The sequence below is a fragment of the Sus scrofa genome, chromosome 15 (genome assembly GCF_054392235.1).
Source record: "Sus scrofa isolate SSC_HxYL_T2T_F1_AM1 chromosome 15, Sscrofa_HxYL_maternal_Yorkshire_Landrace_v2.0, whole genome shotgun sequence".
NCBI lineage: Eukaryota > Metazoa > Chordata > Mammalia > Artiodactyla > Suidae > Sus > Sus scrofa.
The window spans coordinates 22,640,900-22,668,782 of NC_139397.1; the positions used below are offsets into that span (position 1 = coordinate 22,640,900).

At 33.8% G+C, this 27,883-nt stretch overlaps 1 protein-coding gene across 7 annotated transcripts in view; it reads right to left on the reverse strand.

Moving 5' to 3' along the window:
* The window catches only part of ARHGAP15 (Rho GTPase activating protein 15), a 623,564-nt gene that overhangs the window by 480,847 nt on the left and 114,834 nt on the right, over positions 1–27,883 (reverse strand). For all 7 annotated transcript variants that reach the window (XM_084998895.1, XM_021076335.2, XM_084998893.1 and 4 more), the window contains one exon: positions 22,662–22,751. In XM_084998895.1, the coding sequence (XP_084855021.1) occupies positions 22,662–22,751 (90 nt within the window). The remainder of the gene's footprint in view (positions 1–22,661; positions 22,752–27,883) is intronic.

Sequence of the window (27,883 nt, forward strand, 5' to 3'; positions counted from 1 at the left end):
TTTAAGGTGACAGAGTGTGAGTTTTTCATCACTCGAAAGGAATTTAAGGTGTAAAAACTCTCTCTCTCTCTCTCTCTCTCTCTCTCTCTCTATATATATATATATATATATATACCCAAATCTTGTTAAAATAGTTTGTAAACAAGAGTGCAATGCTTAAAAGATACAGAGAAAATATCTGGGGTGGGGGGGAAATAATTTATTATAGAAACCAGAAACTAGAGGAATTTACCTGGGTTGCAATAGATGAAAACTTGGAATTTATATGGCCACAAACAGAAGATTTGATTTTTTTAAGGGCTTACATAGAGTGAGATGTGCATATGGAAAAGGTAAGATAAGGTAAGAAAACAAGGGAGTGAAACTCTATGCATGAGGCCAGTGTTAAAATATGTATTAGAGGCAGAAAAAAGCTAAATTTACAGTGCAAAAAAAAAAAAAAAAGTTCCCTCAACAATGGAGAGGGAAAACTGCAATTTCTAATACAGAGGAAAGAGACCATGAGGGAGAAATTTTGAGACAAACATAGTACCTATGAAAAATAGATGAGGAGATGCAATTTTATAGAAAGTTAGATGTACTGAGGATGAAAAAAAAAACAAACAGAACTTGAAGTGATAACTGATAAGGAATTTTTAAAAATAACCTTCTTGAGCTCAAACTCTTTTGAATACGCATTAAAATATTGAATGTGACTAGTAAATTAGTGGAAAATAAATAAGATTTTTTAAATGTCTAGAATAAATATTTATATATACCGGCAGGTAAACCAGGTTACTTAACAATAAACAAAATCCAAATCCAGATTGTTTTCATATACTAACAGCCTGTAGATAATAGAGCAATATTAAGATAGTTTTAAAAAAGAGAAGATGACCAAGAGAACTGATCTTCCAGTAATTATAGTGAATTGTATAATTACAATAGTGAGGATAGTACAATTGGATGCAATGTCAATGAAATTGAATTGATATATGAAATACTTATTTAAAAGAGAAGAAAATATATAATAAAATATAACTACCACAAAACTATAGAGAATGATACATTATCACAAAATGATACTGAGTATTTGACGACTTGGGTCATACCAAAATAAATCATGAACAAATTAAATATCACCAATGGCTCAAATAGATGAATGTTAAAAAAAAAAAAAACAACAACAACCTGAAATCCTTTTAAAAATGGGCAATACAGGTGAAAAGTTGTTGATAATATAGGTAGGATTTTTTAAAGAAGCATAAATGTAAAAGAAAGCACAACGAAGGCAAATCAGAAATGTCTACACAAAGGTGGAAACTTGAATAGTAACGTCTTAAGAAAATGAAAATCAAAAAAAGTTTTGTAGTTGATAAGTATACATAACAAAGATTAATATTTTATTAGAGACATGTTTATAAATTATTAACATGACATTTGTACCCCATTGTTTTTTTTTAAATGTATTGATACTTGCACATAATGGGATCTGTACATATATATTTTTTTAATGATTTTTATTTTTTTCCATTATAGCTGGTTTATAGTGTTCTGTCAGTTTTCTGATGTACAGCAAGGTGACCCGGTCACACACAGAAAAAATATATATATAAAGAAATTTAAAAAAAAGATGTGCACATATTGATACAAAATACAGCCCTGCAGGATTGCTAACTCACACTCTGAATACACTCGCAGTCACTGAGAATAATTTTGTCTTGAATAATTTTCCTCTTGATTTTTTCAGTATGATCAATAAAGTAGTAAAATTATAAATATTTTAAAAACATTTTGACTTTTTAAAAAGTTTTCAAACAAATTTATAATTTATAGGAAGTGACCTGTAATATCTTCTTCAACTGGAAAGTATATACTTAACTAAGTCAAAGTTTTTAACTGCTAGGTTATTCTGTTATTTATCTCCATGAAAAATTGTCAAAAATCTGATTAGGTAAATGGGAATTCATTTTTCACCTTGTTAATAAAAAATTATTCATTCAGCAGATTTAATTCAAAGCTGCAGAGTTTCAACCATTAGATGCAAAGCAATAATACTCTTAAAAATTGGGACAAAATCACGGTGACAGTGAAATTTAAGAACTGGATGAGTAAGCTGATGGTAAGGCTCATGACTTGTGTATGTGATGAAAATTACAGCTTTAATGGCAAAAGTTCAACTTCATGTGCTAAACACCATCTAAATCCTGAAGTTCCCTAAAGCTGAATCTTTATCTCTGACCCCTCTCTAAATTTCAGAGTTTTTAATTCTCTCATTAGGGATTTAGGGATTTATTAATAGAAAACTTGTGAAGATTTAATGAGCTTATACTTTCTTCTTAAAATAATACTGTGTTTATTAACTGTATGGATAATACAATTTGCTAAATACTTGAACTTTTTTTTTTTTTTTCTTCAGGGCCACATCTGTAGCACATGGAAGTTCCCAGGCTAAGAGTTACATTGGAGCTGAAGCTGCCAGCCTACACCACAGCCACAGCAACGCAGGATCTGAGCCGCTTTTGAGACCTACACCATAGCTCATGGCAACATCAGATCCCTGACCCACCCAGTGAGGCCAGGGACTGAACCCACATCCTAGTGGATACTGGTTAGATTTGTTTCCACTGTGCCACAATGAGAACTCCCCAAGTACTTATCTTTTTAAAGTAGCTAAGATTCATTCTTTTTTTTTTTCTTTTTGAGACACAAAAAGCTACAGAATTTAATAAATACAATATGATGCATTTGGAGATAAGTATAAAACTGTGAAACCATCATCCCAGTCAGTGTCATAAACCTTTCCATCACCTCTTATACTTTCTATATGAATTAAAGCATATGAATATAATAAGCACATGTTGGCAAGAAATACTTGGCACAGGAAGCATGTAAATTGTGGTATTTTCTCTTTCTTAAGAAGTCTACCAAACATATACCAAGCATATTGCCTTATTAACAAGAAAGTTTATTTTATTTCCTTGAGAATCTAATTTTTTTAACAATTCTTTGAAGTATATTTCCTTAGAAAAGGAAGCATATAGCAGGGTCTCCCCTTTACATTTTTCTGCATAATTTTCTTGCAATCAATATTATCAGACTTGATCCTACTTTAATCTTTTAAATGTCAACTTCTATTTTATTCTTAATCGGCACTATGTTCTCTTCTCAGTATCTTCCGCATTGTTTGATGGTAACAAACCTGTATTTTATCTTTACCAACACAGCTGTCAAATGTGTACTTATCCAAAGATTTAACACCAATCTCACTTACCCAAAAATAGTAACACCAAGTATTAATATCTTTAATATTAATTGTCATTCTGTTCCTATCTTAGAGGTCATCTAATCACATTTTCAAGTCTAGAATGGACAGGTTTTTAAAAAATAAATCAGTACTAAAAGTTTTTACCTGACTTACATTATATTTGTTTTAATGAAAAAAACTGATTTACACAGGTGCAAAATATCTTTTACTTTTTCTTTTCCAATTTATAGCAGTATACATACCTATCTGCCATTCTTTTCTAACAGAGGACTCGTTTTTTCACATTCTTGGGAATTCCAATCAATTTAATTGTTTGGCAGAATTTTCCTGCCTTTCCTCAGAAGGTGTATATTTTTCAAGTGCCAGAAACATATACTAGAATATTTCCCAGGAGTGGCAGCTAATTGCAACTTGGTTTACTGGGACCTTTGTTTGAGGGCTTTTTGTTTGTTTTATACCAATACGCTCTTTATTTGAAACATAGGACTTATAACCAATGCCTTCCAAGCAAACAAACAAACAAAAAACACAAAAAAAAACCTACACTCTGTAAAATTACTTTGCTATGATAGCTACATAAAGTTGAATTGCAATCATTTTTCACTGACATTAGTTGGTACTTTTTGCTAAAATTAAAGTAGTTTTTATTTGTTGTAACAAATATAAAAATGTACTAAAAATGAGGCTTATGCCTCATTCTGAAAATATAGATGGCTTTTTCCCAAGTAAAATGTGTTTGCTATTGAACAATTTACATTAAGGACCCTCATTTTGGCTTCCATCCCATCTAATATTACCTCTCTAGGATACACCTCAAAAGGATATAATTCATAAAACTCAATAGAAAATAATCATAATTTCTTATGCCAAATATTTGTATTCCAGAAAATAATTGTTATTTCAACAACAAAAGTGCTCTACAGTATATTTTTTCAGTAATGCATTTCCCAAGAGACCAACAAAATCAGGCACAATATGTATGCACTCAGTATCTTTGAAGATGGTATGTAAATATCTATGACTAGAAGGCAAACTTATTTGATGATATAAGATATACATTCATTAATCATTGAAAAAAAGAAACAAACCTATTAACACGGTTCAATTACTGAATGCACTTTCCAACTCTTACCTCATTTTTCCCATCCTCATAAAAAGGTCAAAGAATTTAGAGCTTATTTCACTCTAAATTCTTTGACCTTTAGCTCATATAATTCATGTATCTGGCTTGGACTTAAATAGTTATTGATACCAAGTTTCTATGTTATCAATACTTTTGAACTCAATCAAAAATAGGTATGAATTGGTATGCAGGTTGACATATGTTGGTGAAAAACTTGAAATCTAGTTTCATATTCAACGGTCTTTATCAAAGGAGACAAATGGTTGTTTTAAATGAGTCACTCTGTCACCATCAATTACAAAAACATATCATTTATGTTCAATGTTTTTATCTTTGTATATATAGCTTCATGAAATTTTACTCCATTTAAACAACAGCCCTTTCTTTAGATTGAGCAGGCTATGTCAAGTGATTTGGATATTTAACTGTGCTGAGATTATGGCAGGCTCTATTACTAGTTACCATTTACACCAGTGCCTCTCCCTTCAGTGGCCCTGAGCACGGGAAGATTATACACATGTGCTCTCCTGACTCTGTAACTGCCTTAGTCCCTGAAATGAAGACAGACCTGACATATATGCAACTTCTTGGAAGGAGCTTAAAGGCCAGCATGTGGCTTGTCATATCTGTTTCAGATAGAGACTATTACTTCAATGTTGGACCCAGAATGAAGACAGTATAGAGCTGAGCAATAGAGAGGTCATAAACTGAAGTATGTAAATCAAAATCCTGATGATATTTGGTCCTTTATATTATTCTGTTAATATGTTCTTTATTAAATTATTATTATATTTTATTTATTTAGAAACACAAGTGAATGCTAAGCAAAGTTTATGGGGGAAAAGTAAGTATAAGGATTTTGTTGATACAATGGAATCCTACCTGAAATTAATTTAGGAAGTGATTCCTCTGACATCTCTGACCTTGAGTAGATTGGACTCATCAAAGTAGAAAATTCAGAAACATTTTACTTTTAATAAATAAATTTAACATATTCATATTCTAAGGGAACAAAATAAATAATAAACATGAATTAGTAATCATAGACGTATATCATTTCCAACTCATGTCTTTGGTAAAAGCAATCTAATTATTTACAATGGCAACTACTGACCATCTTCAGTGTTCCCTGTTTGGACTTCCCGCAAAATTGATAGAATTGCTACCTACTTATTAATAGCGAGTATGTATGCCACATAATCCACAAGTATTGGTGAACTTTCTTAGAGCTTGCATTTGGAAAATAGCTCAGCTATTTTTTCCAGTTACTGAAATTTTCATGATGATCTGATTTGTGTTACATTGGAAAAAATAATTTTGTTTGACTTTAGAAAATAAAGTAGCATGTGTTATCAAAATGGCATTTTATATGGGGTGGGAAATTATTTAAAATAAACTGTGAAACAAGGGATATAACAGGAATAAATAGGAAATAGCTGAGTGTTATTCAATTTCCTAAACATAAATTAGACATTTTTGAAAATTGACTTTTTCCAAGATTCCAGAGTTCTACTCAGTACTATGAAAAAGTAGTAATTGAACACAATTTCTAAAATAACTACCAAAAACATCTAAAACCTAGACTTTGATGTAGCTGAATAACTTTATTCCCTGTTGTTCATCAGTTTTTGTTCCTAAAGTTAACACTGATTTAGAAATAATAAACTATTGAAAATTTAAAATTTAATTAAGGAATTTGAATAAATTTTAAATTCAAGAGAGTAGTCTTAGTATTAGGCAGCTTTAACATGAATACATCATACTTATCTTTTAGTTTATTTACGTAAGAAAAAAGCAGAATGAAATCAATGAATTAAACCTTCATATTTACATATCTTGGGGAGAAAAAAATAGAAACTAAAAATCATATTGATGAAAGCAGGTCCAGGAATCACATGTTTACATTACACAAATAAATACCTTCTGACTTGAAATAACTTGTGAAAATTCTCAGAAAAAAAATAACAGTACTTTCTATGAGTTTATTTTTCAAAACTAAAGGAATTGCTAGAATATTTCATTACAAAATGCAAAGCAACATGGACTCCATTCCTAATGCTTTTTAACATCGAAGGTCATTTTCACCTTTTAAGAACGAATAAAAAAATACCATTTCAAATGAAAATATGACAAATATCATTTTCTTAGGTCATATGCAAGCTTTTCCATCAGCAGCACAGAAATCAAATTTATTTTCTTTCTCCCAGATACTCTTGAGGTGCCAAAACTTTTCAGCTATATTTAGATTTTCCAACTGTAGCTCTATCTGCTCTTCAGTCTTAACAGCTCAAATTTTGGGCTAGAACCTCTATAACTGCTGGCTTGACAATGACCTGTGGCAACCCTATGTCCTGTTAGTCCAGACTATTTTAAAAAATAGCATAGATATATGATATTCTCTGGTTTTAAAGAGGCCAAGAAAGATACTATCTTGAAGACTCTGAACATACTGTTCCATAAGCATTTGCTGTGATTTTTTTCCCTTGTAACTTTTCAAGCCAAATTATGTTGCCTCCACCTAATGTTGCAAAAACTTTGGGCGGAAGCCCAAAGTGATTCTAAGACTCTGGTATGGTTCTGTGTAACCTGGCATCTTTCCTGGAAGTTAACTTTGTTAGGCAGCCATTTTTATAAACAAACTAAGTAATAGAAAAGACACATGACCAGCAGAAATGCTCCTACCTACATTTTCTCTATAAACCTGTAAGGAACTAGTGCTTGGTAATTAATTCTTAACCATGAACTTGGGGTTCTGCACCCTTTTCAAAGAGCTTTTATACTGTTAGATTTTATTTTCAAATATGCTATTTTTTTCTCATAAAAAAAAAGCCATTGGTTTTTATTTGTAGGCATATTACTTGTATCGATTAGCTAGTGCCCTGTAACAAACCAGCCCAAAATGTAATGGCTTAAAAAAATAATCATTTACTTGTTTACAGTCAGGGATCTGGGTTGCCCTTAGATATTCTTGAACAATGATATGACTACAAGTCCTGGATCTCCATTGTAGGTGAGGCAGTACACAGGGCAGTGGGAGTATTTCTGGATAGCATTCACATATAAGCCTTGGCAACCCATAATTTAGCAATGTCTGCAGCAAGTTCAGGATATGGTATAAGCTCTCTGACTCTTGAGTCATATGATTCAAAAAATTCAATGAAGAATTAGAGTATAATGCTTCCATGGAGTTTGTGTCAGGTTAAAATATGATCCTCGCAACAAGGATCCATAGGATTGTAGAGGAAGATTTTACCTCCTCCAGTAAAGAAATCCTCACCAATTAAAAAGTAATTCCTGGCCTATTACTGGGTCAGAATAAAAGCTGAGCACCTGATTACAGGACATCAAGTGACCACGTGACTTCAGTTTTCCATGATGAGCTATGTGTTGTCAAATCCATTGAATAATATAATTGGGTAACAATCCTTGGATGGAAATTCAGAGTTTGGCCCACCTAGGTTCAGAGGGCCTAAGTAAGTTACATGAATATATGGCTCAAAGCGCCATTATATCTATCACTGGTGGGCCGGTATTTTTCCCTGAGTGTGCACCTATGGCCCCATAGAGGTTCTTAAAAGCCAGCTGATAAAGGCTGAAAAAACTCAAGTCTGATTTGCAGATGGATCAGCTCAATATGCAGGTAAATGCCAAAAATATGGACTATAGCAGCACTATAGGCCAATCCTGGGGTGATCCCGCATGAGAGTGGTGAGGAAAAACTTCCTATGGGGAGAGATACAAGAAATATATCTCTATAGCATGAACAAACAAGATACAGTTCACGCTGCGGAGAGTAGGGTAGCATAGTGTAAGCATGTAAACAGATTTCCAGAGAGTAGAGAATGGCTCTACTTGTTGATCAGAGGCCTGTGAGGTAACAGTCAGAAGGCCTGGAGATAACGAAGTCAGTGGACTCATGGGACCAGGAACAGGATATGCAGACCATTGTGTCTCGTTTGAATGTCGTAATGTCTACCAGAAAGGAAATGCACCAGATGACTTGATCAGTGGAAGTTCTCTAACTTCTGTCTTTAGCCACTTTGGAACTTATAAAATACACTTATCAATGGAAAGGCCCTGGTGGCAAAGTTGGAGACTATGCACAGACCCCAAACCAGAGCTCCCTCTCACCAAGGTTGATATAATGCCTACTACTGCTGGTTGCTCAGCCTTCCAGAAGCAAAAGCACAACTAAGCCCTTTGAAGAGGCTGCTCAGGCAAATGACAGCAAATTGACTATATCAGAGAGCTTCCATCAAAAGTACATCCTGGCATCCACTCTTCTTACTAAATAACACATTATTTGGAAGCAATAAATGTAACAGAATATTGGAAGGACTTTTTAAAGACTTAGTGAAGGTAGCTTTGTGATAAGGCCCTGCTTGGTTACGGTGCTGTATTCCAAGATGCAATATATATGCTGAATCAATATCTGATACATATTACAGTGTCCCCAGTAGCTAGAATATATATGTCCAAGAGCCAAAGTTAGGGACAAGAGTGGCTCCTGTAGTAACCTGTTTGCAGCACTGATGCTTTGACTTTTGCAACTTTGCCTCTGCTAGGTAAGACGTTCTTATTCTTGGGATGTGGAGAAGTTTGCTTCTGGTGAGAATTAGTAATGGAATCACTGAACTTAAAGCTATGACCACTGCTAGGTAACTATGGATACTCAAGCAGTGGGTCAACAGACAAATAATATAGCTGTCATACTTACAAGGATAACTGGCCCTAAATACAATGAGAAGATAAAGGTGTTTCTGTACAATGAGAGTCAGAGACATGATTCAGGAACTTGGGGAATTCCCCAAGATGTGTCTTAGTGCTTCTCTGCCTGGTGAGCGCAGTGAACTGTCAACTGCAGCAAACAGAGCCTGGCAATGTAAAAAAATAAAGGGCTCAAATCCATCGGGTATGAAAATCTGATTCACCTCATAAGGCAAACACAGTGGACTACTTACAGTCCTGACTGAAGGTGAGGAAACTCTAAAATGAGTGGTGGAAGAGGTGGATGATGAACATCAAATATGACCTCAGATATAGCAGCAGTGGAGAAGTGTAACTTATTCGCCACAACTTTTTTATTAGCTATTTTGTAGAAACTGAAGCCAGCCACTGTCTTATAATATTTAGCAATGGATTAGGGTTAATGTTAATTTGAGTTAAAGTCAAATTTGAGTATTGCAAAGAGTGAACTGCATCAGATACTTGTGTCCTGCCTCACACCCTCTTGGCTTTACCTGTGACTCCTGGTGTAAACATTTCAGTGTGGGCTTTAAATTCCTTTGTCCTGACTGCATCTTGCCTCAGGATGCACCAGGTATCTTTCACTTTCTGCCATGGATATCTCTAGTCTATGGAATAGGACACCTGAAACAGTCTTCTTGGCACATAAATACATGCAGCTTGACAATCAAGAAGATTTAAAGATAATACGCCATCCCAGGGGTAACCCTAAATCAAAAGGACGAGAACCTAATGGACAAATACTCCATCCTTTCCATTTTTGGGTAGAAAATTCTGACAACCATCCTAGCCAATCTGACCAACTCAATAATGATTCTTTCAGGACCTTTTCTTCCTTGTCTGTTTCACACTTGCTAGGTCTGAATTCCTGCTTTCTGGGATCACCTCCCAAACAAACTAGCTGCATCACAATACATAGTCTCTAACTTCACTTTGAGGGGGAACTCTGCCTAAGCCAGAAGGCATACATGGCATAACTATGTGCTTAAAGAGAATTCAAACCCAGCTTCCTATGAAAGGAATGGATCATTCCTCCACTGAGGTACAGCTGTCACTGTCATAAAATTTAGCATAAACAAATCCACCATCAAATGCCCTGCTATAAAATGTAACATCCAGCAATTACATACTAAAGGATTTAGGTGACATCATTCATTACAGTATGTGAATGATTCTCTTGCCTAAATGGGAATTTAGTGGTAAGGAGCTGTAAAAGCTGCCAAAAAGCAAATGTTATTGAAACAAACATTAGCAACTTATGACTATAACCTGGAGCACCCTGACCATAGTTACTGTCTCTATTATGGAGTCATTAGGAATCACCATAGGGTTGTATCCAAGTCAATTAGGAAAATAATTTACTTGAAATTTTATACTTACAGATGAAAGAGACTGGGGCCATAACCATTATTGAGTATTGCAAAGAGTGAATAAAATCATTATTGATTTTACTTTCTTTATAAGGTTTTATTGTTGTTGTTTTTCACATCCTCTTCCTAAATCTACACAGAGGAGGGGCAGGGAATGGAGCAATCTTCCCAGGGAAGATAAGAAATGTTCTTCCATGAGTCAAATTAAATATTTTGTGGAAGAAAATGTTTTAAGTGGCAAAAGTAGGTGATATCAATGGTAGTATCAAGTATGCATTCACAGAGTGAAAATCTTAATCAAGAATTTAAAAATAAAACCCACAGTCTTACTTTAAAAACAGGCACTTATAAGTTTTCTTGCAAAGAATAATATTCATTTGATAATTATGATTCTCTCGTTAGTGCAATAGCTTTATGTTATATGACTTTTGCTAAATCATAAAGTGACTTAAAGATGTAGGTAAAAATATTTGGTAGAAACTTGGTATTAAATATTAAATATCATACCTGAGAATTCATGATTAAACTTCAACTTTCCTACTGAGGTAATTTTAACTTATTATCACCTATAAGTTTTGAAGACTTATAATCTATATAAATATCCACTTTAAGGATCAGCATTTTCATTACATATAATGAAACATTCTATAATTATTAGAAACTTAAAACATACACTAAAGTTGCAAAGATAACCTCATTGCTTTGGATTAATAAGGTATTAAGGCACTGATGCTTGAGAACCATCAAATTTACTTAAATTACATTTTAACTATTATATTTTTGATAAAAAGTGCAGTGTGAGCTGAATATTTGTCATTTAATTTGTAAATCCATGAGGAAGGATGACCTCATAAGTCTCTAAGTCATTAACAATTAATCAGATTTCTTCAATATAACAACTGAATGGGAAGAAATCTTGAATTTTATGAAGCCCTATACATATTTCTCTCTTTTAACATTGTAACTTGTGTTATTTCCAAAATCAAACTCAGTGAGTGGTAACTTAAAATAATTCATGCTTAGATCCAAATGAGGATTACAGCATGTCATGTATATTCTTATTTAAGCAATACAGTATATCTTTAGATTTAGTAAATCTTCCTAATATTTGACTACATATTTATTTTCTAACAGAAATAAGTGTCAATAAAATTCATCAGTCAATAACAGCCAAGAGTAAGTAACTTCCCTAGATAAGTCATGGAAAACATACTTTAATCTTCAGGACAAAAAAAAAAAAATACAAAGTGGGCATTTCTTCCCCTGAATCCTCTCTTCTACCATAGGACAGAGATAAATGACTTCCATCAGATGAAAGGCATCTAGGGCCAGGAGATTTCAGGTTTATATTTTACTACATAAAGAGAGCACTCCTTTGAATACTTCGCCAGAGCAGCCAGCCAAATCAAATCAGTGAAGTCAGTGTTGAAACTCCAGCTAGCCACCAGATGGCAGCAATGCTTTTATGAATAATGCAGCATTATGTGCAGTCCATCTAAGACTTCCTATGTTAATAATAGAACAACCCTTACTTTAGTAAAAGGATAGATTTGTTTGCAACAAAGCCAACCTTTTTTTTTTTTCATGTCACTAGTTATATTTTATGGTATCTATTTGCTTTCTAGAATTAGGGCCCCCCAAAATATTTATTTGTTCTTAGACATTAAACATTAGATTGCTGTTGAATTTCATTTTGAATTCACGGTAGAAAATGCCTGTGGCTTGAAACAAATATTTTCCTTTCTTATGGACAAATAACATCTGCGGTTGTAAATGTTCCAGTGTTGCTGTCAAAAGGGTTTCACATAATTTCCTGCCACCCTCATCAGCACATCCCACAAATCAAAAGAGTGTGTTCATAACCTCCCTTTTCACGACTTTATTTCAAATCTATCACAGATCTCATATCAGAAGCTTGTCATTTACTTGATCATGGGTTTGAGAATTTTGAAAAATGAAGCACTGCTTAAATTCAAGTTTAAAAATGTCTCCCCAAACTATCAAGGTCTATGTTATTTGGGAAGGGAATCCTTAATCTCATTGTTTCTTTCCTTTTTTGAACTTTTTACAGCATCTGTTAATTTTTCCACTGTAAGTTTTTTTTGTTTTTTTGCACATGTTCACTAAGGAAGTCAGAATTTCTCCTAGTGCTGGAAAAGAATTGTTTAGCAAAATGGTGGGACTAAGGTCAAAGATCTAATATTTCTTTACTAAAAAGAAATTCATCTCAACCCTCAAAGCGAATGCCCTTTCCTTGGTCAGATCACCTCATACTATTCTGTTATCTGAAAACGGTTTAAACAGCTTCCTTCCTGATCCCTCCCCAGCATCAAGCATTTCATTTCATCTTTTCATTTAGATCATCTCTCAACATCCTGTTTTGTTAAGATAAAAGAACAGCTTCTCCTCTTCAAAAACTGAGAATACTTAACTGTCCTACAGTGTTATAGCCTTGCTTTGAATATTTATTTTCCACTACATTTTTAGTGATGCATTTAATTCATATATTGAGAGACTGCACAGATTCTACAAGTGGCCTCTTCAGTTCCATATGAGTGCTGGCACTATCCTTTTATCTTAAACTTAGTTTTTGTTTTTTCTTGTGTACATATCAAACCTTTGTTTATGGATGCTTGCTTCATTATTTTCTTATACTGCTTTAAACACTGCTCTGAGGTTTGAGAGTTTTGCTTACCATTGCCCAGATTTTTCTCCTGCTCAGTGGCTTGTGGCATATAAACACTGTGAATATATATTTTTCTCTGTTGCCTTCAGATCTAGCCTCATTACCTTGTGTTTCTAAAAACTGAATGGCATCAACTATTTATCTACCAGTGATTCTACAGTATCCAAAAGCACTCAATTTTATTTCACCCTGTGTCATCCTTATGGATAAGCTGTAAAATGTAATGCCATTTACTGGCCCCATCTATTATGTACCAGCTTTAGGGATTAAATTGTTCCTTTTCTTTTTTGGAAGAAGACTGTTTGCTATTTAAAAAAAAAAAATATTCGTCATGAAATAAACATGGCTGCTCTCCTCTAAAAATATAAAATAAGAATTTTGAAACAGATATGAAAAAGGGTTCAACTGGTTTGAATGTTGTCTTGCGAGGATCAATGTAATACCTTTTGTACTTTGCAGGATGAAAATTACACATAGCAAAACCATAACACTCAATAACTCCACTTTGAGGCCATGAAATCCCTCACTGGCAATGGTGGCTTTTGCTCAGGTGGGCATTCTGAAGTCTCACATTTGATTCCATGTATCTCAGCTAGCCTCACTTTGGTTCTGTGGACCTGGGAACTGCACTGTTCCATGCATGGCTCAGTGACCAACACATGAGTTCTCACAAAACATCAAGAAATAGAGTGTGTTCCATAAGAGGAGGTGTTTGACATCAGGATGCTAGTAAATGAAGACGAGCATGTTGCATTTATCCTGGTGTCAAACTAAAATCCAGAATTTATACCAAATGCACCACCCTTATCTTTGAGCAGATGGAGCCAGCTATTCCAGGAGGCAATGTGAAGTGAGCTAACCAGTGACATAAGCCCATTAGGTAACATGCATCCATTCTTTTGCTAAGATGTTAGAAATATAAGAAAGACAATTTGGCATTTTCCTTTTTTTTCTTTACGTTTTTAATTTTGACTAATCTTATTTTACTTTGAAACCTTAAAATCTTGGTTCTCTTGGCTAATTTGGGACTGAAATATACCATTCTCAACCTTTATTGTCATCCAGTTGCATTCTGCTTTGATGATAGTTTGCAAAGAAATGAACACAGTGAGACAGTACTGTGTCCTTTGATAGTGTCATAAAGAAGCTGTGCAAATGAGTCCATATTTTCACAGACTAGCAGGCTTCAGGGAATCACCAGGCACCATATGCTTGCTATTGTTTTCTTTAATAATACACTTAATGTTACTATATCTTAACTCTATACTTGAGATCTTTACTATTTCTCAAAAGTTGAACGGGAAAAAAGAGAGTGGTTCCCAAGTAACATGGTCTAAACAAATAACGATGTTCATATGAGAGGTGTACTTGCCATTCATGGACTTGTTTCTGTTTCTCTTTTCATCACTAAGGTTAACATGCTTTTTAGGTCTCACCTTAGATTCTTTTGCAATCTGTTTTATTTCCTGCCCACAGGCTCTCTCCTTTGCAGTAAATCTTATATACCCTAACATTAATATTCATAAATCAAAGCCCCAATTATAAAAATTATATCATTCCATTCATCAAAGTTCTTCTGTGTAATCCCACTGGCAAAAATGAAGTCAAATTCATAGAAATAATTACATCTCTTTCCCTTCAATCAAAAAAAAAATGTTGTCTTGACATCTCGGTAGGGGAATAAAAAGAGTTACTATTGTCTCTCATTTTGGGGCACAGTTGCTGCCCTTGTCATTAAATTCCATTTTGCAAGATGTTCAATAACTTGGTAGAGCCTTTCAGGGAAAAATGCTTTTCTTCAAGTGTTAATAGGGATATGGTGTGAATTAAATAACATATATTGATTAGATACTACATTAATTATACTATTTATTCAAAGAATAGGATATTAAAATAGTATCAGCAAGGTTTGAGGACACATATTCTTAGGACACATGAATGAAAGATTTTCACATGGTGTATTTAATCTTAGTCTCTTGGTTAAACGCATAAGACAGTACAGAGAATAGCTGTGGAGCAGAGATCCTGACTTGAATTTCATAATTGCCCACCTCTCCTACCCAGATTTTTCCAAAATCCACATCTGGAATCCTTCTCAAAGCAATGTGAGATGCTGTGGTAAGAAGATGAATATAACCCAGTACCATATATACTGAAAACTAGTCTTTTGGAGTTGCTTTCAAATATAGGGTTATTTCATTTTAATCCAGGTGGGAGGAAGGTGAGTTGAAGGCTTATCTCTTATTTCCCTGATGTGAACAACTATAGGCTGGAGGAGAGATCCTACACTGGGTTCTACATAAAGTTACAACTGACATCATCAAAACTGGAACACATGTCCCCAGACTCTTATGCTCTCTCCACTGCACCTTCTGAAAGATGGATGAATATCTAATAGGTAGATAAAGTGATTGGGGACAAGAAAAAAAGAAAAAAAAAAAACTGTAGTAGACATTAATGCTGCTCTTACTCTGGTTTATTTTTAATGCCATGCCTTTTAAGATACTGTGAGTAATTCTCTAAAGTGAAACCAGCTTTACTCGAAATCTAATGCATATATGAATGTGAAGAATCATCCTTTTGCATTTAGTCTAACTACAAGCATTGAAAAATGAAAGAGAAAATTGGTAAAAGCTCAGATTTATTTTAAACCATCACTTTTAACAGAAGGAAATGGATAAAAGCAAAATACCAGTAGTTTTCCTTTTGGCTTAAAATGGCATTTTCCAAGATGTTATTAAATTATCTTCGCATTAATAAACTTAAGTAGTACTTAAAGATTTTAAGCTAAGACATATTCAGATCAGGAAGAGCAATCAAATTATGTTTAAATGTAAAGCATATCCATGGAAAATATTACATGAATATGTTTAATATACATTATAGCCAGAAGACTCAATCCAAAGTCGGAAAAGAAATATAAGTAATATAAATCAATTCCGAGATTTACTTTTAGGGACAGAACTTGCTCCCCTGAGATATTTTTATACATTAAAAAATAATCTAAAATCCAGGAAATTTGGCCATGGTTTTTGTTGAGGTTATAAATTGGTGGAGAGAAGAGAAAAAGTAACTTTTATCAATTGAGTCATTTAATTTTTTCTGCTTTTAAAGCAGAAAGTGATATAATTCTAATCAGCTGTAATTCACTAAGAGTAGGATTATCTTATCTAACACACCTAATCCGTACATGAGCCTGCTGCATGTTCATGGGTGGAATTTTTGAAATTTTACCTTAAAGGAAATTCAGAAAAGATGAAGCACAACCACTGTCTGACTCTAAAAAAAAAAAAAAGGTTTAATTATTTCACATGAGTAATCATCTACTCTCTTATGTTGTAATGAGAAGGACCAAAAAAACAGATAGCATTTTTCTTGTTTTTTATGCCCTATTTTAGAAAGGGACTGGACTTGACTCTCCAGAAGTCATCTCATAATAGAGAGCCTACATTGTGGATATAATTTCTAAAAAAAAAAAAAAAAAAAAAAAATAGTGACAGTGAATTTTATTTTTTTTTACTAAAAAATTGCAACTTTAGCCTTAGCAATAACCATTGCATCAGTTAAATGGTGTCTCGTCTCTTGGTTTAAAAAAGCAGAATGGGATACAGTCTCTATCTTTGTATATTCTTTGGGGAAGCAAAACTAATTTACATGACAAGAGTAAAGCATATTTCAGTGCTAAATTAAATGGCATGGTATTAATTACAGTGCTTGGGACCATCCTATATTTAATAAGGGGGCTGCTCCTTGGAGGTCAGTAATGTTTTAGAGATGTATCATCTATTTATTTGATAGCCATGTCATAAACTCCTTTTGCCCAGACTTTCAAAAATGTTTAGCTCAAAGAGTTTTATGTCTGGAGAAAGGAATTTAACCTGAGTGAAAATTTTCCCTTAACTTTGAAATAAGAAAATATTAAAAGTTTAAAAATCACTTATCATTATAGATTATTTTGCAGCCATTTTTTTTCAGTTGAATTTTCTATTGAAAATCTTTGTAAATGCTTAATGTATCTGTGAGGAAAGAGAAGAAGGTGATGGAAGCACTGCTTGTGTTACAGATGCTGCCTGACAATGCTGCCATCCTTTCACATGGTTTTATTTAGTTATTACAACTATCTCTCTGTAAATGACATTTAGGATTATTTAAGATTATGTTGTAATCCTTTTAATCCTCAGTGCTTTAAATTTCAGGCTAAACACCAAAGAGAAAACTAGCACTTAGCAGGAATGTTTAAAACATGTGATTGGAACATAAATCTTTTTATTCACTCTTTCCCTGATGAAGACCTAGTGTTGCTCTTAAGTTAACTAAGAAAACTCGTACCACAGTTCATTACAAATCACTCAGTTGCTAAATGCTTTCTCAAGCTACATCAAATTTGTGATGGTCCTTAGCAATTACGCTAAATGTAGAACTAAACAAAAGTTAGCAGCAATGAACATTTTACTAGTTTAAATTAAAATGTGTATGGCCTTTTTAATAAGCACAGTATGTCTCAGTGTTTGTGTGAATGTGTGTGGAAATGGTCACAATATTTCCTAAAGTCCAGCTGTTACTAGATTTCAGTATATACATAGACTTATACATTATATATGCATACAAGTACATACATTTATACTTTTCAAACACATACGATGACTTGTCAATGTATACTTTAATACAGAGGATACTAATGATTTTTTAAAATATATATTATTTATTATTAAGACCAATTAGGCCAAAAACTGTTCCATTATAAAATAGGCAGATGTTCTTGAACTCCGTCAGTGAGAAATATTCTGATTTACTAAGAATAGTTGAATACCAAACCTAATTAATTAATGCTGTCACTATTATGTTATGATGTACCAATCAAATAAGACACAGTCTACATCAAGAGATTAATAAAACTTGGACTATGAAGAAAACTTGACTTTTAATACAGAAAGGAAATGAACAACTCAAATGTTCAAATGGCATATAGAAAGGAAACAAATGAAATCCTTCCATTTTTGGCATCACAAATGTTTGCTTCTGAGCCTTTCAAGCATATCACAGGCACATAATTTTTTGTTTGCTTTCCTCTTCATTTTACATTCAACTTCTCTACAGACATTGTAATTATGTGGCATATAATTGCTAATCCATCAACTATTTAAAGACAGATTTCAAATTTTAAATTATTTCTAATTTTGCTCTTCTTTGATTTTTCTTGAACCAGAAATCTCAATAGTCATTTGCTATCTGTAATCTATAATTCATAGACTGAGATTGAACACCAAGCCTAATTCAAACTTGGAATTCTAAAGCTATTTCTGATGTAGCACATCAGCTGAAGCTGTGATGATCTTTTTCAGTCAGGAAGAAACACTTCATTATTCTGTAGGTAATGAAACCCTTGCACACACACACACTCAAATACCCAACAATGCCTTAATACCATGTTTTTGAGATATAATCATGTTTATTCTTATCATTTGAGAGTTATACCAGCTAATGTATCTAATCAAATATTGATGCATGTCATCTAGATTTAACTCTCCTGCAAATCCTTCCCGATGCTTTTTTGTTAACAGAACTATAACAGCTATTTATACTGTTCTTCTCAAAAAGCTGCCTTTCATAGGTTGTCACTATGGATACATTTTAGTAAATTTTACCTAAGCTCATGTGTTTAGGTGATGAAAAGATTTCAGCATACAAGAAAACCACGTGATTTACCCCCAAAAGAATGAAGCAGGAAATGAAATCTGAATCTTTCTTTAGTTTTGTTAGTCACAACATCCTGGTAATCACATCTAGTTTCTCTAAACTAAAGGATACAAGACAAAAAAGATAAGCTGAATGTTAAGAAAAGTGAAGTCCCATGAATTGCTAAAGTACCCTGCGAACAAAACTAGCTGCCAAGATGTCCCCTTCCAAAAAGCCACCAAAAGTGAAAATAGTATAAATACCTTTAGAAGTCCCTACATTCATAAATATGAAAAATGAGTAAAAAATTATTACAAACATAGTCAGTCATACTCCGAAAAGGTTAGAATGATATATATCATCATATAGATGGTTTAAATACATATATATATGCATATGATAGTCACAATTATATAAAATTATTCTTAAATTTTTCTCCCATATCAGCAGGCCTGTACACATCATACATATTTGATTATCATCCTTATTCGTGGTCTAACTTAACTCTTCATAAGGTTAACAGAAGGAACTGAAAAAGTCTACCTTAGTCCAATTATAACAGTTTCTATTGCCCAAGAATTACATACATCACTGTCAAATATTAATGTTTTCATTTTAAAACATTGGTGACTAGGATGCTAAACTCAAAATAGACAATCAAACTAAACTACCTAGATCACCCTATCCAATTCAGAACTACCCATACTGATTTTCTAGGTTGTCACAGAGGCAAGGATTATAACCACTAAATTTTCTTACTTATGGCATAATAAGCCCATCTCCCCAAAAAAAGAAAAAAATTGGGAGACAGAATATATCACTGATCTATAATTCCTCACTTTAAAATGAAATTTAATTTTACTTCTTGATTCTGTAAGTTCATATTCTAACCACTTTGGGCTTTAGTCCTTTGATTTCTAAGTATATGTGGTTTTCTTTCTTTTCTTTCGGGCTTTCTTTTTTCTTCTTTTTCTTCTTTCCTTCCTATCTTTCTTACTTTCACTTTTTTTCAGTAAATTAAACAAATCCCCACCATATAAACATAAATACCTAAATAGAATTCAGCTACAATCAGAAAAATAAGTTATTCCCGAGTATATTGAAAGGGTTCATTTTGTTTTATTTAATTAACATGAGTCCAAATATCTGGCCAGACATGATTTAGCATCTGGAAAATGCAAAAGCAAACTAAAAACCCATTTTTTTCTTCCTAATGAGAGTTCAGATAAGAAATGTCACCTACCTGTACTTCTTTTAGACCCAATACATTAACTTTAGTGATACATATAAGAAGAGATTTGGCTTTTCTTCAAGGCCTAAAATGGCCTTAGAAGATATTTAATAAAATAATTATCAAAATCTAGTTCCTACTAAATGATGTAAATTTTAAAATAACCTATAAAGTTATTGGCTACTTTGGAAATATAAATGTGAATTAAATCACATATAAAGAAAAAGATCAATTTCCATAATCTGAAGTTATTAATTGCCAAAGGGATTTTAGTAACATCATATGTGAAATATTAAGTTTTCCCATTTACTTTGTTTCAAGGATTTCATCTGGTTCTTTCTATTCAAAGGAACATGGTTGAAATTATTAATCACAGCTGTTTTTTTCCAAAATATCTAAATTTGTACTCTGAAAACTATAAGACACTGATGAAAGAAATCAAAGATGACACAAATAGATGGAAAGATACACCATGCTCGTGGATTGGAAGAGTTAATATTATCAACATGACTATACTACCTAATCTCCAATATACAGATTCAATGCAATCCCTATCAAACCACCAAGGACATTTTTCACAGAACTCGAACAAAATAGTTTAAAGGTTGTTTGGAAGCCCAAAAGACCCAGACTAGCCAAAGACATCCTGAAAAAGAAAAATGGAGATGGAGGAATCAGGCTCTAGGACTTCAGACTACACTACAAACCAACAGTCATCAAAACCATATGGTACTGGCACAAAGACAGACATATAGATCAGTGGAACAGGATAGAAAGCCCAGCCAACTCATCTATGACAACCTACAGCCAACTCATCTATGACAAAGGAGGCAAGAATATACAATGGAGAAAGGACAGCTTGTTCAATAAGTGGTGTTGGGAAAACTGGACAGCCACATGGAAAAGAATGAAATTAGTACACTTCCTAACACCATACACAAAAATCAACTCCAAATGGATAAAAGACCTAGGTATAAGACCAGACACTATCAAACTCTTAGAGGAAAACATAGGCCAAACACTCTCTGACATAAGCAACAGCAACATCTTCTCAGATCTACCTCTTAGAGTATTGATGATAAAAATAAAAATAAACAAATGGGACCTACTCAAACTTCAAAGTTTCTGCACAGCAAAGGAAACCCTGAACAACATAGAAAGACAACCCACAGAATGGGAGAAAATCTTTGCAAGTGAATCAACTGACAAGGGATTAATCTCCAAAATTTATAAACACCTTCTGCAGCTCCATACCAAAAAAACAAACAACCCCATCAAAAAATGGGCAGAAGATCTAAACAGACAGTTTTCCAAAGAAGACATACAGATGGCAAAAAAACACATGAAAAGATGTTCAGCATCACTCATTATTAGAGAGATGCAAATCAAAACCACTCTGAGGGACCACCTTACACCAGCCAGAATGGCCATCATCCAAAAGGCTATAAACAGTAAGTGCTGGAGAGGGTGTGGAGAAAAAGGAACCCTAGTACACTGTTGGTGGGAGTGTAAATTGGTGCAACCACTGTGGAAAGCAGTATGGAGATTCCTCAGAAAAGTAAAAATAGAACTATATTTGATCCAGCAATCCCACTCCTAGGCATCTATCCAGAGAAAACCACGACTCGCAAAGACACATGTACTCCGATGTTCATTGCAGCACTATTTGCAATAGCCAAGACATGGAAACAGCCTAAATGTCCATCAACAGAGGAGTGGATCAAGAAGAAGTGGTACATATACACAATGGAATATTACTCAGCCATTAAAAGGAATGAAATACCAGCATTTTTAGCAACATGGATAGACCTAGAAAATATCATGCTAAGTGAAGTCAGCCATACAATAAGAAACCAACATCAAATGCTTTCACTGACATGTGGAATCTGAAAAAAGGACAGACTGAACCCCTTTGCAGAACAGATGCTGACTCACAGACATTGAAAAACTTATGGTTTCCGGAGGAGACAGTTTGGAGGGTGGGGAGATATACTTGGGTTATGGAATGGAAATCCTGTGAAACTGGATTGTTATGATTATTATACAACTACAGATGTGATAAATTCATTTGAATAATTAAAAAATAAAATTAAAAAAAATACATATTTAAATTATACAATGCAAAAAATATAACTTTTATAGCTGTTCAGCTCGTCTCATCTCCCTACGTTATACTGGTAAATATAATTTATGACTGGAAAGCGGGCATGGAAATGAATGCAAAGAGTTGATCATAATTAGTGAAGCTTACTTTGTATTTGAATGTTTTACATTAAATCTACAAGCATTCTAGATTTGAGGCCCAAACAGCTATCAAATACACTGCAAAATTTGATGACTTTGAGTATGTAATTAATCAACACACAACATATATTTTGTGTTTAGTTACAAACTGGTCAGGGAAAAAACAACAAAACGACCAAAATTCAACAAGAAAGAGAAGCCAGTTTTTCACAATGACCTTCGCACAATTTAGTTCATGCACATGAAAACATCATAACAAGGTAGTCTTATTTTAATTACCCAAGAGAGCTAAGATTTGGAAGGAATAGGAATAATTTGAATCTGTGTAACATTCTTACCTGAAAGACATTCTTTCTGCTTGATTTTTCCTTGGCCCATTCAATTTGTGCTCCACACAAATCTATATTTTCTGGTTTGTGCCCAGTTTTCTGTAAACAAAAATGCAGTAAGAATAAAAATCATATAACACTGGTGATGCACGTAGAAAAAAAAAAGCTTACTGAACTAGCACATATATATTTATGATATGAAGACATTTTTTTCTAGTTTCAAATTGATATTCCCACCCTCATGTAAATGGCAGCATTATTTACAACAGCCAAGGCATGGAAATTACATAAGTGTCCAACAATCCATCAAATGATGAATGGATAAAGAAAATGTTTTTTAAATATATATACATGCAGTATGTACACACACATATACATACATGTAAGGCAAACAAGGGAAGACATACTGCATGATCTCATTTATTTGCAGAATCTAAAAAAAATCAGTTGAAACAGGATGATTATCAGGAACTGGGATAATGGGAAGATGTTTGTCAAAGGATACAAACTTTCAGTTATATCCAGGGGATCGAATGTTGACCATAGTTCACACCTTACTTTGTATTTGAAAACTGCTAAGAAAGTAGATCTTAAATGTTAGAAGCACATAAAATACACCAAAGAAAGGTAACTACGTGAGATAATGAATGTCAACTAACCTTAGCGTGGTAACCATTTCACAATATATATTTTGCGTATATACCAAATCACCACATTACACACCTTAAACAGAATATTATTTGTCAACTATATTTCAACAAGGCTAAAGAAAAAACCCAAATTTAATAAATACTTAAGTGATAACTGTATGCCACTTAGAAATTCACTTTTCAGACTTTTAAGACTACATATAACATGTATTTGTATTTAGTAAATTTAATTTAGATCAAATAGATTGTACCATTTGCTTCCTTTTACATAATACAATGTGTTAGTTAAAAGCTGTCTTTACTTCAGTAATTCATAATAGTAAGTTAATGAGAAGATCCACTGTATTTGTTTCCTCAGATTTTCACCTAGTTCAAGTGAATCACACTTATATAACTTAAAATTTGCATAATTCCAAACATTAAACAACAAAGTGTTTAAGAAATTTCTTTACTATATTTAAGAGTGCTATGCCACATTTCAGAGATTCCAACTATTTCTGTATAGTCTGAGCTACTCTAGGTTTCCCTATAGATAAATACAATTTTCTCAAACCATTTTGAACAGAATCCTTTAAAATTTTAGTATATAAGGCTTATAATATTTTTAGACAAATTTTAATAGTATGAACTTTAGGTTAAAGCATAAAATTATGGAAGAATCGTAAAAAATGTTATAGGAAATCTGTCCACAACTGTTGCCTCATAGACACTATGTTCTATTAGTTTAACTGACATGAATTATTTTTCAGAAGAAACCAGAAATAGGTTTTTTTTAAATAGTAAACCGTAAGATGTTATTTTTGGCAATTCAGTAATTTTTTTGAAACATTGTAGGGGCCAAGCATAACTTGACTTACGTTTTCCACATAATGCAGTCAGAAAAAAAAAGATGGGATGACTTTACATAAGAAGCACTCTTTATGGGCCCAATGCTTCTCTACATGTTTTATGGCTTTCAACTTATTTAATTCTTATAACCCCTGTATGAAGTATGTGCTATTATGATTACCATGTTACAGGTGAGAAAATATGCCAGAATAGTTAGGTTAGCTTTCTAAGGTAACACAGGTAGAAAAGGAGAAGCCAGGATTTAAATGCAAGTAGTGCCCCTCCAGAGTCTATCTCTAACCACTTAAAAACTGAACATACTCTATGATCATATTCATGTTAAAACATGAATTATTTTGGGAAAAAGATGATTTTATTAATAGGCTAGTACAGAAATATTGCTCTTGTTTCTGTCCTTCTCTGTTAAAGCTAAACCTCCCATTGGGCCTTTACACCACCTGTTTACCTGGAATACCTCCCAGTCTTCACATGGCTGACTCCCTCCTAACCATCAGGTCCCAGCTAAATGTCACCTTGGCAGAGGTCTTCTCTCTGCCTTACATAAAAGAGTGGCATTCCAGCACTCCTGATTACTCTCTACCTCACTATTATAATTTCACTCAGCCTGCCTCTTAACTGAAATATATATACACAGAAAGATAGATACCTATCTATATCTATATAAAATGTGCTGATCATTTTTCCCCACTAGATTTTAACTCCCTGAGCTGGGACCTTGTTTGCCTCCTCCTACACTATTTTTTTCAATATATGGAATAGTGCCTGGCACATAGCTGTTGCTCAATGAATATTTGCTAAATTCATGAAGAAGGAAAATACCAAAATGCAACTAGCTTTTGTGCTTTCAAAGTTAGGTTTGGCATTTTAAAATTCCCAATTTTTAAACAATTATGATTTGTATTTGGTTTAATGATTAAATGGTCTTTGCAGTTTGGCAAAGTGATAAACAGTTTAATGGACTCATATGTGGATTGAATCTAGGATTTCACAGAATCATTCAATGAACATTTACTGTAAATCTACTGTCTGCGTGTTAGTCACTATGCTGGCTTATCCAAAGATAAAATACTGACCCTTCCTTTAAGAATCCCATACTAGCTTCAGACTCTGTATAATTATCTAGAGTCTCTATTGAGAGAGCTAAAAGAGACCTATGGGCTAAAAGCAATCTAAGCCTTGCCAGTCTTCTTACCCTCTAGCTCTGCCAACCTCTAACTGTTCTCATCAGCATCATATGCTAAATCCCATGGCTTTGGCACCTGGCTTAGGTTTATCTCAATCCAAACTCTGTCCATCACTTTCAGTCACATCCTAGTACTCATTCTAGTGACTGTGACCCATCTCTTACATTCTTCATTATCACTCTGCTTCACCTCCTCTCCACATTAGCAATTTACATTCTCCTTTTCACCTAACAAATTCCACTTTCTGAGTCCTCCTCGCCCACACTTTGTTATGTTTGGCTTTGAGGTTATTGGAATCTGCAGATCTTTGTGTGTTCTCCCAGTCTCTCAATCCCTTTCATTTCCAGACCTGTTCCCCTGATTTAGCAGTAACTTCAGTCTCTCTCTTTCCTTCAACAATCTACCCACTCATCTACTTTTTCTTATACAATCTTCCTTATATTAATTCTAGATAACTAACTTGACTATTCAGTGTAGTAACTTTACAAATAATAGCCACCTACTTCAGTTGGGCTTTTGACTGTACTCAGCAAGACTTTTATTACTATTATTATTATTTATTAATATTATTATTACTACAGTAATATTATTATTACTATAGTATGATTAGGACACCTAACATATCCATGAAATAACTGTCAAGACCAATGTCATGAATACTTTGCAAACTTTTAATATGTTCCTAGTCAGTTTCTATTCTCCCTCATGGTATCTGTCTCCCAAAGGTTTATCTTTTTCAAGGCAGCCCACCAAATGGCTTACTCCTAATTCATAGAGATCAAAGAACCCTTGTGGTAGAACACTCACCATTCTTCCCACTTGCATCAATAGTCTGTGTAGTCAAAATGAACAAAAGTAAACTTTAATATAAATTTATGTATTTCTTGCCTTCTGAAAGCTTTGTATCAATTTCCCATGTATTTCTTACAACAATCTTGTGAAGTTACTATCATTGTCTTCAATGGATATGTGAAGAAACTCAATCAGGGTGTGGTTAAGTGCCTTACACAAGTTCAACACATTTAATAAGGGCTTCAGCTGAGATATAAATTCATTTTTATCCAACTCCAAGTTCCAAGTATGTCAATACTTATCCTTTCCTCCTACTAGGTCCACAAATAAGAATTAACACTTTCTATTTCCCATTTTGCTTCTGGCTCCCAGAATTCTGGACCAGGGTCTGTGACTCTGGTACCCCTGTCTTAGAACTACTGTGTCTGGCCTGACAATGGCATCTATGAACATCAAAATCACATGGCTTGTTGGCACCATATAGTTAACAAACAACTCCCAAGTCATGTCCTCTTTCCCCTCAGAAGAAGAGATGCTCCTTCTTTGGCTCAAAGTCTTTCCTCTCTAGTTACTCATTTATCCAATCTTATTCCTTATTGTCTCTCAAATAGATTATGTCCTTTACCCTATAATCACACTCAAGTCACTTCTATTAAAAAAAAAAAATAGAAGCAAGCATCAACCCCACAACTTCATTTTTTTTCTCAATCTCACCTTTTTCCTTTCCATTATTGCCAGGATTCTTCAGTTTCCTTCAGTCACATTTTCTGTTTGTTCATGTTCCACTGTCTTTTCAACCCATTGCAGTCTTTTTTTCCTTTTCTTGACTACAAAACCCTCTTAACCATTAAGGTTAACAGAAATAGTCTATTATTTTCTTGTCCATCAACATTCTAAGTGAATTCTGTACTGTTAGATTCTGCTGGTCCTTCTCCTTAAAACTTTCTACCCCTCAACTACGGAGATATTTTCTCTCCAAATTTTTCTTTCACCTTTGATACTTTTCCTTCTCTGTTTTTTTTTTTTTTTTTTTTTTTTTTTTAACTGAACTCCCTTCCTCATAATCCTTCTTAAATGATAGTAATTCCTGATTTACTTTTCTAGGCCTTCATTATTTGTCATAGTTTACATGTTTCCTATGGGTTTTGGTTTCCATATGATATGATCCATTACTTACGTGTATTGACTCTGCAGTGGCTATTCTAGCCCTGAGTTTCTCTTATGTGCAGAGCTCTATTTTCTAACCAACTACCATTAGGATGTAGCACAGACACCTCAGTAAAATCACTGTCTGCTTCTCAGACTTGCCTTCTTTTTTTTAATTGCTTGTCTTGGTTAATCATTCCTTTGTCCCTTCACTTCCTTCATTTTCTTAATTCTCCCTTTTTCCTTGATACCCACAACCAAAAGGTTCAAGGCCAAATTTTAGAACGAGATCCATCTTCTTCATTCCATGATCACGATCTCATTTGAGTTCTTATTTTCTCTCATTTGAATTCTTCTCTTCACTTTTTCCTCTGAGCTCAATAAAAGCCATTTCAAGGGAGCTCCTATTGTGGCTCAGTGGCTTAAGAACCTGATATTGTCTCCATAAAGATGCAGGTTCTATCCCTGGCCTTGTTCATTGGGTTAAGGATCTGGTGTTGCCACAAGCTGCAGCATAGGTCACAGATGAAGCTCAGATCTGGTGTTGCTGTGGCCGAGGCACAGCCCTGCAGCTACAATTCCGATTTGACCCCTAGCCTAGGAACTTCCA